This window comes from Patagioenas fasciata, chromosome 4 (genome assembly GCF_037038585.1).
Source record: "Patagioenas fasciata isolate bPatFas1 chromosome 4, bPatFas1.hap1, whole genome shotgun sequence".
Lineage (NCBI taxonomy): Eukaryota > Metazoa > Chordata > Aves > Columbiformes > Columbidae > Patagioenas > Patagioenas fasciata.
The window spans coordinates 9,428,268-9,444,079 of record NC_092523.1 but is presented as its reverse complement, the minus strand read 5'-3'; the positions used below and the strand labels follow the sequence as shown (position 1 = coordinate 9,444,079).

Here is a 15,812-nt window from a genome sequence, read left to right as displayed (position 1 = left end):
ACTATGCCCATATTTTTTACCTCTGAATAGTGATCTGGAAACGTCTGAACCAATTAGTGCTAAAACATTCTCCTTAATAAAATTAAAGAAAACAAACTCTTGAACAAAATTCCTGAAAACATCAGTAGTGATCGTATAGGATGAATAACATATTCAAATCATAAATGATAAATATTTCTGATACTTAGAAGAATGTTTACACAGTTCTGTAAACTCATTCATTAAGTAGTTTTAATGAAAATAAGGCAAATCAGTAATACGGCAGCAATGTGTGTGGCGGCTCTCTGCACATGTGAATTTGGGAGGAAGTAAGAATCGATATTAACTAGTAAATCTGCAGTTGACAGAACACTATAACATACATTTTGCATTTAAGGTGTATAAAAATAGGACCTGTTCACTAGCCAAAGCATCCATTAGTGTTTAACATTGTTATACAACACTATTCTGAACCGCTCATTGAGAAATTTAAAACACACACACACACAGAGAAGTATCCCTGCTATGTAGGTTTCTTCCTCCGAGATAAAATGATTGCAAATCACATTCCTTTAAATGGAGCCTAGCAACAAAAACCAGAAAAGGTGGGAAAAAGACTCCCAGCAGCACTCTTATTTACAACTTGGTGAAGTAAACTTTTAAAAGTGAAATTTCCATTTCTGCTCATGTTCAAAGGAAGCAAAAAAAACAGATGAGCCTGACCACAAAAGTTAATGACATTTAATACAATTATCTAGACCTTTTCAACAAATACAATTCACTAGGTTACAGCAAGCAAAACCAGCTCTTTTCAGATGACAAGTAAGGGTTGGGATGACATTCCAACTGCCAAAATCTGAAGGTAAAGAGCCCAGCTTATCAGCCACCTGAGAGCTGAGTACATTTTTCTTTAATTCAGAACCGGGAATAGAGAAATAGCTATTTGTTCCTGAAACATCTGGTTATTAGGGAGCCAGAATACCTCAGGCTCCTACAGTTAAAAGAGCTTTCAACAGGTCCCTTGCCCAGGTGCACATCCTGGTAGGTCCTGGTTGCACGTCCAGATGAAACTTCTGTTTCAAACATCCCCTAACTCCACATGCCCTGATTTGCTCTGGAGACTTATTTTACTTATATGGAAATAGAATTTATGGGGTACTCCTAGTCCAGGCAAGAAACATGGACCAGAACCAGACTGCATCTGTACTTAGTTGAAGCAAAGAAAGTATCACAGAAAGTGACCAGTTTGTGGGAAGCGCCTATTGAAAAACCTGAAACGAAGATTAGCATATGAACAAATGAAACCTCAGTATGATTAACAAACCTAACAAAAGAAAGAATGTAAAAAAAAAAAAAGTACTACCTTCTTTTCAGTGGGGCTTGAAGTCTTCGATACTAATGCTGCTTCAACAAGACCCTGCTCAAGTAAGGAGTCATATTTTATGCTTCTTTTTCTGTTTCTCCTCTCCTTGTTTGCTGGCTTTTGTTCATGTTCCTCTGACTGAGACACATCTGCACCATTGTCTCCACAAATGGAAGATTCAAAAAGAGGCTTTCCATTCATGTAGGTTTTAGTGATTTTCAGCTTAATTTCTGGAGAGCCATTCTTGATAGGAGTCGTGTTGGGTGGCGTTCCAACTCCCTTTATTTCCTGGGGTTCAAAGCGCAGTTTGGCATCTTGGGCCCCAGACTCGCCATTAAAGACACGAGAGGTTAGATCTTTCAATTTATCAGCTGGAATAAATGGAAGAGCATCATGGCCATTATATTTTTGCATGACACCTTCTTGTAGAGTGGCAGACAGTTGTGCTTTGCCCAAGTAGACAGAACACTCACGATTCACTTCACAATTCTGAGTTTTCCCATTGGTATTTCCAAGGATCTCTGGTACCTGCTTCATTTTGATGTAGTTAATTTTTCGAGTTAAGAGTTGAGAACTTCTTTTGATGCTAAAGTCCATTCAGCCCAGATGTTTCCAGTCTTACACTGCTACATAGAGACAAAAAGACAGAGAATATTTTTAATAATACAGAAACGTCAAAAGTTACCAAGTATTCAGATAAATATCTCCCTACTAATATAACACTCAAGGTGTTAAAACATTCAAGTTTTAGCAAAAGAAGTGTTGCTTATAGAGTCATAGAATCATTTCAGTTGGAAGACACCCTCAGGATCATTGAGCCCAACCACAACCTAACTCTGGCACTAAACCACGTCTCTGAGAACCTTGTCTAAATGCCTTTTAAACACCTCCAGGGATGGTGACTCCACCACTGCCCTGGGCAGCCTGTTCCAATCCCTGACAACCTTTTCCATGAGGAATTTTTTCCAAATATCCAATCTGAACCTCCCCTGGCACAACTTGAGGCCATTTCCTCTTGTCCTATCACTTGCTACTCAGGAGAAGAGACCAACCCCCTCCATGCTCCAGCCTCCTTTCAGGCAGTTGCAGACAGTGATAAGGTCTCCCCTCGGCCTCCTTTTCTCCAGGTTGAACAGCCCCAGTTCCCTCAGCTGCTCCTCACCACACTTGAGCTCCAGACCCCTCACCAGCTTCATTGCCTCCTCTCCACTCCCTCTAGTACTTCAGTGTCCTTCTTATAATGAGTGGCCCAAAACCGGTCACAGTATTCAAAGTGGGGCCTCAATCCTAATCACCAAAATACTTCAATATCTGTTAATATGCACTATGAAAAGGCCCAGGAAAAATAACTGATAAACCATCCATTTTTAAAAAGCAGAGAGCAAAATTGCAGCTTTCATTTTAACAATCAGTTAACGATCAGCATGAGTCTTACCCACACTAATTACTCAAAGGTTTAAAACCAGTAAGTCTTAGACCTAAGATAATATCATTAATAACAACATAAACCAGATGATTTTATTTCTAAGAGGTCGTGCCAGCGTAAACTCTCCCCAGGCTGCGTTACTGCGGCAACTGCACCATGGACAGCAGCAGCAGCAGCTTCTCCTCACTCCACAGATGGGCCCTCGAGCTTTCACCAAAGCTCATCTCCCAAGGAAACACCACAGCTTGATCTTCAGACGTGTCCCAAAGCGTTCTGGCTATGAGAACAAGTAAAAAGAGAGCATTTTGTATCGTGAACACCAGCCCACTGGGAAACAGCTGATCCTTCAGGCCAGTGGCTATACTGTGCAGAATTTAAATAGTCAAAGCAACTGTTGGAGTTTCAGCTCTTCAATAACAACAATCAACTAACATCTGTTTTCCATACAGAAATTTGAAAATATCCAACAAGCTAAAACTGCACTACTATCTGCCCTAGACAGGTTGTCTGAGGGTTCTAAAATCCAACTCTGCCTATTTCAACACCATAACGTCATAGCGAACAAATGAATCTGGCAGAACGACTCCTCTGTGCTCCTAGACCAGGCAAGATGATAATTTTTGTTTTTAAAATTCATATTCATAGACTGTTCGTATTACCAGGTCCAGTGTACACATGATACAGAGAAATACACCATCATAAATATTATGAAAGCTCAGCACAATAATCACCATATCCATGCTCAGGGTAATCAATTTCATATATGATTACCTCACGTACTTTCAGAAGATCTCTGAGAACATGGACATGAGACAGACTCTCAACCCAATTAATAATATGACAATGTTTCAAGCTGCGATTCCGCAGATTTAACTGAAATCATGTTTATTTTAAGAAACAACTGATGACAAATTCTATACATCTCTAGCCAAAAGGCAAACCCGCTACGGAACATGTGACACTTAGGGTTACAGAGATGACAGCAAAATTCCTTAAAAAAAAAATCAAAACACGGAATTGTTGCAAAATCTCTACTTCCTTCCCGCAGATTCTTAACAGAGTAAACCAGAATGCAAAACAGAGACTGGATTTGGGCATCCACAGTCCCTCCATCCGAAAATCCAGCAGTTCTGCAGCCACAGACGCCCTCCAGTGGCTGCCTGGACCGGCCGAGCAGCCAACACCCCACCGGGCAATCACAGCTCCCCACAGCAGGACCAGCACCCAAAATGCCTCCTGTGACCTCCCCTCCTGCCCATCAACCACACGGGTAAGTTGAAAAACATTTTTTAATATGGCTCCATTAGCTGCTTACCAGGGTCTGGATTTCTAGATCGAGACATCTGCATTTTGTAATTGTTTTTATCCATAATTCTACTAGCGTTTTTTGTCCTGCTTAATAATATCTCTTACTCTCATCACTTATTTAAGCTAGAAAGCCATTGAGCTTGAGGCAGACCAGGAAAACCCAAAAAAAAAAAAAAAAGCAACAAATAATCAAATCAGACTACATTACTGGCATACTCATTCTCAAAACACTGGATGCATTAAAAAAATAAAGTGATAGCTTAAGGGTTTCAAAACATGAACAAGAGAAATATTTTTCACTCTGAGAACAATCAGCCATCGGAATCATCTCTCCAGAGAAGTGGTGGATTCCCCAACACTGGACACTTGCAAGACTCAGCTGGCCAGGCTGCTGGGCCATCTTGTCTAAACTGTGCTTTTGCCAAGAAAGGTTGGACCAGATGATCCTTGATGTCCGTTCCAACCTGGTATTCTATGATAAAAACCATCATAGAATTACAGAACAGCTTAGGCTGGGAGGGACTTCCTCAGGGCCAATGCAGATCAAGCTGCTCAGGGCCTACAATGACCAGTAAATAACATTAAGTGAAAAGACAGGGCTTAAAGAAATTGAGTTGCTCTGTTTCTACCTAATTAATCTAAGGGTAGTAATTCCATATCACAAAAATATGAAGACCACATGGTGAAAAACCCTGAACTTCCACGGTTTACCCTGATTTGCCTAATATGTCTGAAGATACACAGCACACAGATTCTAGAAGGTCAGTGAGTGAAGGTTCATTTAACAATTCTCACTAACACAGGTCACTAAAACCAGCTGAAAGCACTGAAAAAGGCCCTTCAAATCGCTGGGGCCTAGAAGGACAACAAATGCAGGAGTGTAAGTGGTAAAAGGACGTCAAGGCACCTGGCCAGCAGTAAATGGGAAAACAAAGACACAGGCAGTAATTTGAGACAGTAAGATTATCAGAACCGGTACATGCAGGTTATGTAATATGGAAAATAGACCATGTTTGTACAAAGATTTAATGGAGTCAAATGAGAAGAGGCTTAAAGTAAGAGGCAGAATAATGAGCAAAGATGAGAGATGTGAGTACCTATAAGCAAATACAGTCCCGCTGAGGAGATGAGACTTGGTGATTTCACCTGCGAGTTGCTCTCCGCATCTCTAGGACAACCAATGGAGGGAAATTGTCAATATGCATCTCAGTCCTCCTCATAAAATAACAACCTAGGTTGTGGTGTCCGGTTAAATGGAAGAAGCTAGCAAACATACACGTGGGAAAAATCAAAGGTTTCAAGAAAAAAGGGCAAAATTAAAGCCAGTTACATCTTACAGAACCTTTGTTATCTAAAATTTATGGTAGTACAAATACCATAAGCAAGAAAAAGGCCTGGGCTCTTTGTGAGAAGAGGACAATAGAGCAGCTGAGCATATGATTAGATGTGGTAGTTAAATAAAATGCACTCATGCTGACCACCATATTACATAGAAGCAAATGCAATCCCTTATCTTTTTCTAGATGACTCTGTATCTATAGAAAAGGAAACTGGGGGGAGGGTAGGGAAAGGATGGGGACAAAAGCATCACACACTAGTAGCAGCTAATGAGCTTAAGCTGGTATCATCCCATATTGACTGTCTGGTGACCCAACAAGTACCATTTTCACTAACAAAGAGGAAAGAACATGACAGCCAAGGAGTCCGCTGAATAAAAATGGTATTTTGGCCTGTGAACAAGTAGCTTTCAGTAAGCAAAAGAAGATCTGACTTATCAGAGAAAGGTCTCTAGATATTTTAATCAGAGAATGACAATTGGACAATCCTTGCAACGGCTTTGTATACATTTCCATACTAAAAAATAGGTTCTACATAAGGGAAATTATTTTGCAGACATCTTAAATAATGTTATTAATTACTTGAAGTTCCATCATCTGACAGGAGTCATGAGCCAAGTACAGTTAGTCTGCATGTCAGATTCCTCCTTCACTATCCAGGCCACTATCATTTATATGATATTTATTATTCATTTCTTCCACATCTGCTGCAATTTCAGAGATGCTTTTCTTGTGTGTCAGAAATAATGGAGTAGTTCATTCCTTCCAATTCTGCCAAAGGGAGTGAACAGAGTAAGTAATCAAAAACAAGCATCACTATTAGATACCACTTTTGTCTAAGGGTTTTCTTACAGCCATTTCGCAGGTGAATTACTCAGGGAGCAGTGGGGGGGAGAAGGGAAGATGACACACCTAAATACAAATTCACAGTAAGAGAACTTTATCCACAAAATCTATTTTTATTACCTACAAATCAGGCTTTCAGCTGAACTGAAAAAGCTAATACATGGCTGCTGTTTTTTTCTGTAAAGAGCTTTTTGGTAAGTCTTCTCCATTCTCTCATCAATTTTAAGACCAAAGGCTATTCCTGTTTTCAGATCAGAATGAGACAAAACACTTAGAGAGATTAGTAAAATCGCAACACATTCTTGCCAATACATTTGAAAACTTGTTCACATTATCTTGCATAAAATATCAAATAGGAGCAGAGACATTCACTATCATGTAGTACATTGTGACTGTTCTTCACTATATTAAAATAATGAAAAATGACTACAGGATCTAAACAGAATTTACTTTCAGAAGAAAAGGCAACTGAATATTGTATTGTGGGTTTGCCAAAAGTTGTTACAAACCAGCTCTATCCAGCAAATTCAAAAGTATTATCTCTCCTGAAGAAAACCATTACTGCAATAGCTGATAGAGAACCAAAAATAATCATACTAAAACTTTCTGGCAATTTACCACTAGTCTTATAAAACACTTTGGAAAGGAAAAAAAAAAAAAAAAAGGAAATTTCAGTCCAAATTAGACAATTGTAAGTTTAAAAGCACCTGAGCACCTGAAGACTTCATTAGTCTTGCAGTAGAAACACAATAGTTTCAGTCAACCAGTCAGATGGCAAAGCTGACCTACAAAGTATATTTAAATGAGTATGTGAAAATTTCCTTACATTTATAGCATATAATAATGTTCACACAGAGATGTAATATACATTTGAAGAAAAAGATCAAGCATATTGTGAAAACTGTGTGAAAAAGGTTAGTGTACTTACAGTTGCACTTACACTTATTTGCCACCATTTTTTTTTAAAAAGAGTACTGATCTTTTCTAATTTGTTTTAGGTTTGCCTTTTTTCCCCCCCAACAATAGATAAAATTTCAGAACCTAATTGTTCCAGTCTACTTCCATCAACCAAAAGAAATATTTGTTGCCTTCTCACAAAAGCAATACCAGCTTGTACAGCTAGGAACTGTAGAATGGCAAGCGAAGAATTTCTTCACTTCACATGTTACTTGTTACTGCACAAAGCAAGGTTACAAAACTGATGGACTTGTCTTTTTGTTCCTCCTCAGGAAAAGCTATTGCCACCAACCCTTGCTTCTGAGAATAAGGAAAGAAGATTCTGCAACATGACTCCTCCCCAATTATTTCTTTTCTTCAAAATAAGAAGAAATATTATTTTCTCCATTGTTGCAGAAATTAAATTTTGTCAGTTCCGCTCCTGCTGCTGAAATCAGGTGGTGAAGGAAGGAGATGTATTTGAGTAAATTCAAATTCTTGTAAAACGTCGTTATTTCTATCTGAAGAGAGAATACACATATTACTGTGGTGTGACCACAAATCAAATAGAAAAGAATCGCTTCTCCTCTGCAAATAAGCAAAGAGGAACACTGATGCCTAAAATGGTAGGATCTACCACCAGTTCTTAATAAACACTAAAAGGTAGTCCTCAATGGTCACTTAACAAATGGCTAATAATAAGAAGTTATGTTTTCAAATGCAAACTTGGGAATTTTGTCTCCTGGAGAGTTTCAAATGGTTCAGCTGGAGGTAATGGCCCCTCTCTAGCAAAACAGAACTTTACAATTCAATACGGCCGGAATGCTCAGGCAGTCCAGGTCTTTGCTCACCAATGAAATGAGTCTCTCGATGTCTCTCTCTGTCTCTGGGGTGAGCCAGAGCTGTGCATCTGGCTTCTCCTTTGCTTGCGAACGAAGAACCAAATGCAATCTCAAATAGCTCGGCGCTTGGGTGTGGAGTTCCTTCCTTATTTATACTGCTTTTTCACCTGGTCCAAGCCTACTTTAAATTCCCACCTCTTCTTTAATCCCACTGCTTTTTCCTTTCAGCATCCTACCTCCACTCCTTGCATGATACCTTCAGGACCCGGATCCTCTGGTTCTACACAACACTTATTGCAGTAGTAAAGCGCACTAGAATCTGTTTCCTCTTCACTGTGGCAAATGATTCTGTCCGTATTCCCACATGTAGTCATGACAGCACAGCAATTGCCTGAAGGTTCACTGCAAGTATCACGAAAATTTCTGATTGTGCAAATTCTGAGAAAGGAAGATTAAATCCGGGATGGTAACACAGAGTAAGCAATCAACATAAGTAATGAATCAAACCATAGTAATAACAAAGGTCATCTGCTACACTTCTACAGAAATAAACAATGTTGCCCAGATCACACCGGACAGCAACTAATTTTACTACAGAGGATACAATCATTTTGCCTGGACCCTTAAAACTCTACTACCTTTGTCTATCACAGTACTAGAAACTGTTCACCCAAGCAGGTGGTTTAGATGCCAGAAGCGCGGCTGGTGCTTTGGAATAATTCCACAAAGCAGTGTTGTGACACCAGTGATATATGAGGCCTTGTCAACAGTCAGAAAGCCTAGCTATATGTATACATAGGAGACCATCATAATCTCTATCCTAGAGCAGTATTTGGCCAGATCTTCTTCTGTTTATAAAAACAGCATCACATCATACTGATAATACACCTCTAATGTGAACATGTAATATGTAAAAATAGAGATGATTTATTTCATTCAGTACATTCAACTTCACATTCCATCACATTAAGAACTAGAAGGTAAAGTTCGGAGGCAGTTAATACTGACTCAATGGCACTATGGAATTTTACTTACCGACTTGTACCCTTCATCAAGAACTGTACATATCCATATCTGATCAATGTCACCTTGTCTATAATGTAATCCTGGCCATACTATGCTAATTATGGTCTACTTCATGCATTGACTGTAACTATATACATGTGATTATATTAATCATTCTATCAATGTATTACCCCAAAGCAAAAAAACACACACAACACTGGCAGCTGTACGCCAGGAGCACTCAAACAAGGCCTGAGCTCACAAGAGACTTGGAACACTAGAACCTCTCCAAGCAAATCCAAATACTTGCTAACAAGTGGCCTATCTGGTTCGGCCATTATTTGAAGCATCTTCCTGTGCTGGGTCCTTAACATGTTCTTGCCAAAATGCATTACTACTATTCACAGTGTTCTTAATTCCCTTTCTATTTCTACATGGGGAATCTCTCCAGAAGAGAGATTAGAATGACTGTTACAGGTCTGGAATTTGAGGCAAGTTTTACATTTCTGCAGATATAGCATAGTTCATCCATTTAACTTGGAGGCAGAAAGATAAAACACTTTCCTGTTCAACAAACCAAATCCTTCTTGTCTACTCTCCAAAACTTTTGCGTTGAGTGGCTTGCAATGCGTCTCTCTTGTCATCTATGCTGCCCTTTATCTCAGCATAGCGTTAGTTCTCTGGATTACTTCACTGCCTTAGGTACAACGAATTATGTTGTACCTGCTTCTTATGGGAAAATCTAAAAAGGTTTGAGTGTAGAAAGAAGCTGTGCTAAGCAAAGATAGTTGCTATCCTTATTTGCAGAGTTTCTGAAGACTCATCTGTCACTACCACTATTGAAGCAATCATTCACCCAATGAATAGATACTGTACCTGCACTTTCTACTACACATTCTAAGCCTACTACTTCTTTTTTGACTATTGCTCAATTTCAGTCATGTTCCACATTTAATCACAGCGTTTGTTTCAGGTTTGTTCAAAGTGCTAGTCTAAACCAGCTTCTGATGGTCTGCGTTTTGCATCCACAGAAAAATCACAATTATTTCAGCCTGAAGTATCTGATCGAAAGTTCTTGGCAACGCCTCCATATAGCAAAATGATCCATATTCATATATTCCATCTTACACTGCTCTCCATGGCTCATACTTTGGCTTAAATCCCTCTGGCTTTATTATCAGACTAGGATCTGGGCATTCTTTACTAGAGAGATAACTCCCCAATTTAGACATTTCCGAGTGCCAGTGCAGTCAGGTTCTTTGCTCCAATGGCATCCCACCAAGGCTGGCAAGTTCCACTATTGATTTACCTGATACACAATCTTGGGAACCTCTGCTTCACAGACTAACCCATGCCACAGCAGGAACACTTACACTTCAACTTTTTATAATGAATAAATAAACAAAATGGGTCCCAAACATTGTGACAGGAGACAGCATTACTGCATCTCTATTCTGTTGCTTCTTTAATTCTTTTAGCAGTAGCTTTTCAAAATATTTCAAATGGCATTTAGATTGCATTTCTAATAAAATCTTCCCTAACCTCATCCCTCTTTCTGGAAAATAATTTTGTCGCAAAATATTTCATCTTCTGCTCATTGGTGTTCTCTCTTATTTAGTAAGACAAAACTCGAAGAACAGGACAACATTCACTCTCTGATTTTGACCATGTCAAAGAAAACATGAAATTCTGATGTTAGCCCTCAAGACCAACTATGTTTAAAGGTTATTATTATTTGAAAATATGTGTTTTAAAAGTTGTTATGTGTGTTTTAGCATAGATGTGAAATGCCGGTATTTGAGTGTTTTGATCTGAGGCACAGACCAGAAGAGGCTTCACGACGACAGTTAAATGGCCATCCCCGTCACCCAACAGAGCGAGACCGCCCTGTGCTTCTTCAAAGAGACACACACAAAACTGACAGTACCTTTTACAGACAGAAGAAAAAATGTTAAAGCTTCTACGAACATCTATCTTAGTAGCAGATCGTGCTATAGTTTTCCTGTCATTTGCCACATACATATCCTTACACCAAATATGGATGGATATAAAATAGCTCCAATTTGTGCTGGGGAGCTGAATACCAAAGTTCAAAACAAGATCAAATTGCTATCTTGCGCTAAGATAAAAATAGGACAAGTTAAAAGGAAAGGGACAAAGCTAGAAACTAAGCCATCACCTGTTGAATAGCCCTTGCAATTTCACACATGCTTTAAGTCACATATATTTTATTAGTTTCACATTATGTCACATATGACAACCTACATCAGTGGTGCCCCAGGGAAAAGTAATTTTGCCCAACATAAGAATACCCTGAAGTACATATGGGCTAGTGCTTCACTTATCCATACTTAGTCAGTCTGATCGCTATGAAACGTTCAAAAAGATTTTCAAACATCTAATTTCTACATGTAGCCCATCACACCATTGTACTACCAGAACAATTTCCATGTAATAGTATTATTACTTAACATTAACAAGAAGGATAGTAGAAACTTTGCTTTTGTTTCAACCATGATTAACACATATTTCTTTCCTGCACACAAGATGTGCTTTTAAAAAGTCGGTTTATAGTATAATCTGTTATATGATTTGGATAGAAGCAGCTTTCAAATGTACTGGGAAGTCAATAGATTATCTGGTGCTAAAGTTTAGGGTTGCTTGCAAGCCAAGTAATGCATGATGGACTACGCATTAACCTATCACCACCATACACAAGGTATTATTATATGTGATCTGTTCTCCAGGAATCTTGCTTATTTTTGAAGTCTGCTATTCACCAGAAGCGCAGCAGAATAGAGTATGATCTAGGTTTCCCTTGTAACATGTTCTAAAAACTTCCTTTCCAGCTGATGCTAGAAAATATAAAATATCTATGCTGGACACCATAAAAACATTAAAAATAGCACTTGACATAGGACTTCTGTAATTTCTGTCAGTGTAAACTGAAAGGAAAAAAGTAAATACATTTACATTGCCTTCTTATTACCACCAATGACTGCAGGTCGTAGAGAAGCTAATTTGAAGGTGTAGTGAAGGGTGAATTTAGCTAGTTTCTCTCTTTTCCTTCAAAAATGTTCTCAGAACGAAAGCCTTCCAAGTAACCATTAATTTTATAGAATAGCTGATCCATTCAACCAGCTACATGAATTTACAAGCTGCAAGGCGACCATTGGCACGTCAACAAGGCTGTCCACACCCACCCCCTTTCTCCCAAGTCCTCCATAATTGAGCACCAAGTGAAATTTGGACTCCTATGCCAAGCTCTGATATGAAATTATTTTCTCTCTCCACTTCACCACCTGACCACTTACCCTGGTGCCATATTCCATCTCCACCTTCTCATTTACACCACCAAGACTACAGCACATTCTCGGTGAAAACATTTCTCAAAGATACATCCTAACTGGCAAGCGATGCTTCCTAGAAACACAGACCTACTTATCCACTTCAGTATCTCCATCCTTCCTTCCTCCAAAGGCTAGATTCAGGAATTATACCAGATTTATCACATTTACTCAACCCCAGGGCCATTTCATTTGTCTTTGCAGAAACGTAAGGAAAAAGCTCAAATAGTATAGCCACAAACATAGTACTAAAACATGCAGTCGTCATCATCTACCGCATTATTATTAGTCCCACCAAGCATTGCTTTATTGATGTTTGATTACTGAATGTCAGAGTATCTGTTGTTTCCAGCAACACCATTTAGTGGATGTTTCCCATTATGCAGCACAGTGCTCTCGAGGAAAGGTGAAAATGTTTTCCCCAGAAAAAAGCGAGGTGCTTCACCTTGTTCTACACAGAAAATATTTCCAATTTTCATGCACTCATCCATCTTCTGCGATTAAAACCTAAGAGATGCCTTGCAGTTATGTAAGCAGCAATGACCAGAGGTGACCGAAACGCTGCAAGAATTATGCTTCTATCTTCTCCTCATCACAAACTACATCCTCAATCCAGTAATCTGACCTGAGCAGGTGAACCGTTATATCTGCATGGAGTCCCAATGCAGTTGATCAGCTTTGATCGACCACAGGGAAAGACAAGCGTTTATCAGTTTGGAGAAATAAGGCCTTGCCTGGGAAACACACTGACACCGGTGGAACAAAAAGCAGCCTCAGTGCAAAAGTGAGAGGTGAATGGGCCACAAACAATAGGACACCGAAAAACAATCCCTTCTTTCCGTTCCTTTGCCATTTTGTCAGCGTAATGTTTTGGACACAGATGAATATATATTAAAATATACACACGCATGCAGGTTTGTATACCCTTACCCATCAATTTCACTGCCCAAATATTAGAAAGCAACCTCCTCCACAATCTTTTTGTTCCTAGTCTAAAACAAAGTGGCGTTGTTTTTGTTGTAATATCCAGTCTATTGCATGCAGGCAGTAATTTAAATGCAATAGTCTCATCTGCAAAACAACCACTGGCTTCAGAAAAAGCACGTAGCCCTACAGATATTAAACCCTTTTTTTTTTTTATTCTTACTAGCCATTTATTGGATTCATATTAAACTAAAAGGAAATATATTTTACATTTAATTTCCATTTTCTAAACTACTTTAAATCTACACCTTTAAAGTATAATGACCTAGTTTCTTCTGACATTTTTCAAATAATATTTGGTAAATTAGTAGGTTTTACTGTTCTTTTAATACCTGAATTTTTCTGAGTATGTATGAGGGTGGATACTCCTATAACCGTCACAAGAACTTGCCATATAGTCTCCAGGAATATCCAAAGCTTTTATATTCAAAGACTGAAAAAACTGTCATATTTTCTGATGGCTGCATACTAGATGAAAATCTCAGCATGCTTTAATATATGGGATATAAATGCTTACTGGCATAACCAAAAATTGCACCTACTGTAAGTGCTGAGCCCTGAGTAGTCCTGCAAAACAGCGGTTTTATTCAATGATTACATCCAACAGCCAAATAATACCACACTGTGAAATTGAGGAGTTCATTAACGTTGATATGCTGCATTTCCTGAGCAAAATTCCCACAGCAAAACAAGCAAATAATAGCCTCAGGGATAAATTTACAGAAATTCTACTAACATATGAACATTCTGGTGAAGAACCAATTTATTCTTGCAGCTGAAGCCACACATTCCAGGTTTAAGGAATTTTGGTGAGCATATATATGTCCACATAAACCACCAGCAAGGACTCTTTGCAAAATCTATTACAAACTTCATTGCCACACCACAGTGCTTACAGTTACCTTCCTTAGATGTCTGAAAAGGCTAAACGCCAAACATATCTTCCTTTTTTTTTTTTAAAAGCAGACTTCGTTTAGCTTATTCAGCGCTGGCAGCATTAGCTCCTGAATTTAAGAATCATTATGAACCAATTTTAATGCAAATGTCAATAAGGAAACTATTCACGCACACAAAATACATGGGCAATGACTGATACCAGCCTCTCGCCTGTTTAAAGCCTGTTAGCAAGAGGCCCATTTTCTCTGAAATCTGTTTAAATACGGTGTTTACTGCCTCTGTACTTCTACTAGTATCTACTCCTCCTTTCAGCCGACATATTTAAAAAAAAAAAAAAAACACAAAACCAAAAAGCAAGTATAAATATGTTCAAGAAGTGTGGCAAATTCCCTCCTCCGCCCCCAGAGCGGTAAAGCCACAGCGGATGAGCTGTAACTATGGCCTTGGGAATACAAGTTCCCCAGGCTCTTTTACCACACAAATATCAATTCAAGTTACAAGAGCCCTATCCTCTTATCCTTAATGAAGATTGAGTCAACGAGTCCGTCCGCCTTCGCGGGAATGTTTTCTTCTCCACTCCCCTAACAAGGCTCTCCTCCCGTACAGGTCCAGGGTGGACTGCAGAAGGGTGTAAGTAGAAGGAACATCACACCAGGGTTTAGTGGAGGAATAAATCAAACATGGCTTCCCCCTCCATACATATCCAGAGTTACATTCACTCCTGCTGCCGTACAATCCCGGTCCTACCCGGAGGGAAGGGGCAGGAGCAGTTTCCACCTCCCCACACCCCCATCGCCACGGGGGGGGCATTTGCAGCTACCTCACCCCTTAGGGAGGCGGTTTAAACCCTGGGGGAGGCTTTTTTTTTTTTTTCCCATCGCTTCCCCATCTCCTCCGGTTTTCTTTCTGATTTGCACTGATTGATCCCCCCCCTCGCCGGAGGAGGGAGGTGGGACGGGTGAGCACCTCTCCCTTACCCCTTTATGCTGCCCCCGACCCCCCGCAGCGCCGAGGAGGAGGAGGAGGAGGAGGGCAGGGAGGGGGGGAAAGGATGAAGCTGCAACAGCCGGGACTCCGGCATCGCTCCTTTCCGCTCCTCCGCCACCCAAGAGTCAGGCCCAGCCAGCAGCACAAATCCTGCGGCAGGCTCCGATGGAGAAGGGGGGGTGAGGGGAGGGTGACGAGGGGGCCCGCGGCCCCACAGCAAGGGCCAGGTAGCGGGGGGATGGAGGGGAAGAGAGAGGGGGAAAGCGAACCAAAAAAAAAAAAAAAAAGAGCCCTTTTCTGGGGATGGGGGAAACGGGAGCTGCGGGCTGTAAGTTTGAGGGGAGTGCAGCCCCAGCGGAGGGGGAGTCCCCAGAGGAAGGGGGGAGTGGATGCCCCACGACGGGACCCCCGGCCCCCACAGCGCTTTGCCGGGCAGGGCCCGCGGTCCCAGCCCGAGATGGGGGCTCCCGGCGGCCGCGGCGAGGCGCGGGACCGAGCGGCAGCATCTCCGCGGGTCACGGAGCCTCGCCGCCACCGCTCCCGCCTCCCCGCTCG

At 40.4% G+C, this 15,812-nt stretch overlaps 1 protein-coding gene and 1 long non-coding RNA gene across 6 annotated transcripts in view; both read right to left on the bottom strand.

The window, feature by feature from the left end:
- NSD2 (nuclear receptor binding SET domain protein 2) overlaps nt 1-15,812 on the bottom strand; it is a 103,746-nt gene that overhangs the window by 61,988 nt on the left and 25,946 nt on the right. For 4 of the 5 annotated variants that reach the window (XM_065836148.2, XM_065836147.2, XM_071808481.1 and 1 more), the window contains exon 2: nt 1,343-1,968. In XM_065836148.2, the coding sequence (XP_065692220.1) occupies nt 1,343-1,939 (597 nt within the window). In that variant the 5' untranslated portion in view covers nt 1,940-1,968. Of the gene's footprint in view, nt 1-1,342; nt 1,969-5,173; nt 5,251-15,812 lie in introns of those variants that run through there. The other variant, XM_071808479.1, reaches the window with a different exon arrangement.
- LOC139827967 (uncharacterized) lies at nt 5,289-14,457 on the bottom strand. Its single transcript, XR_011739115.1, has 3 exons — nt 6,967-14,457; nt 6,380-6,500; nt 5,289-5,339 (listed from the first exon to the last, which is right to left on the bottom strand). It is a non-coding gene; the product is annotated as an uncharacterized lncRNA (long non-coding RNA).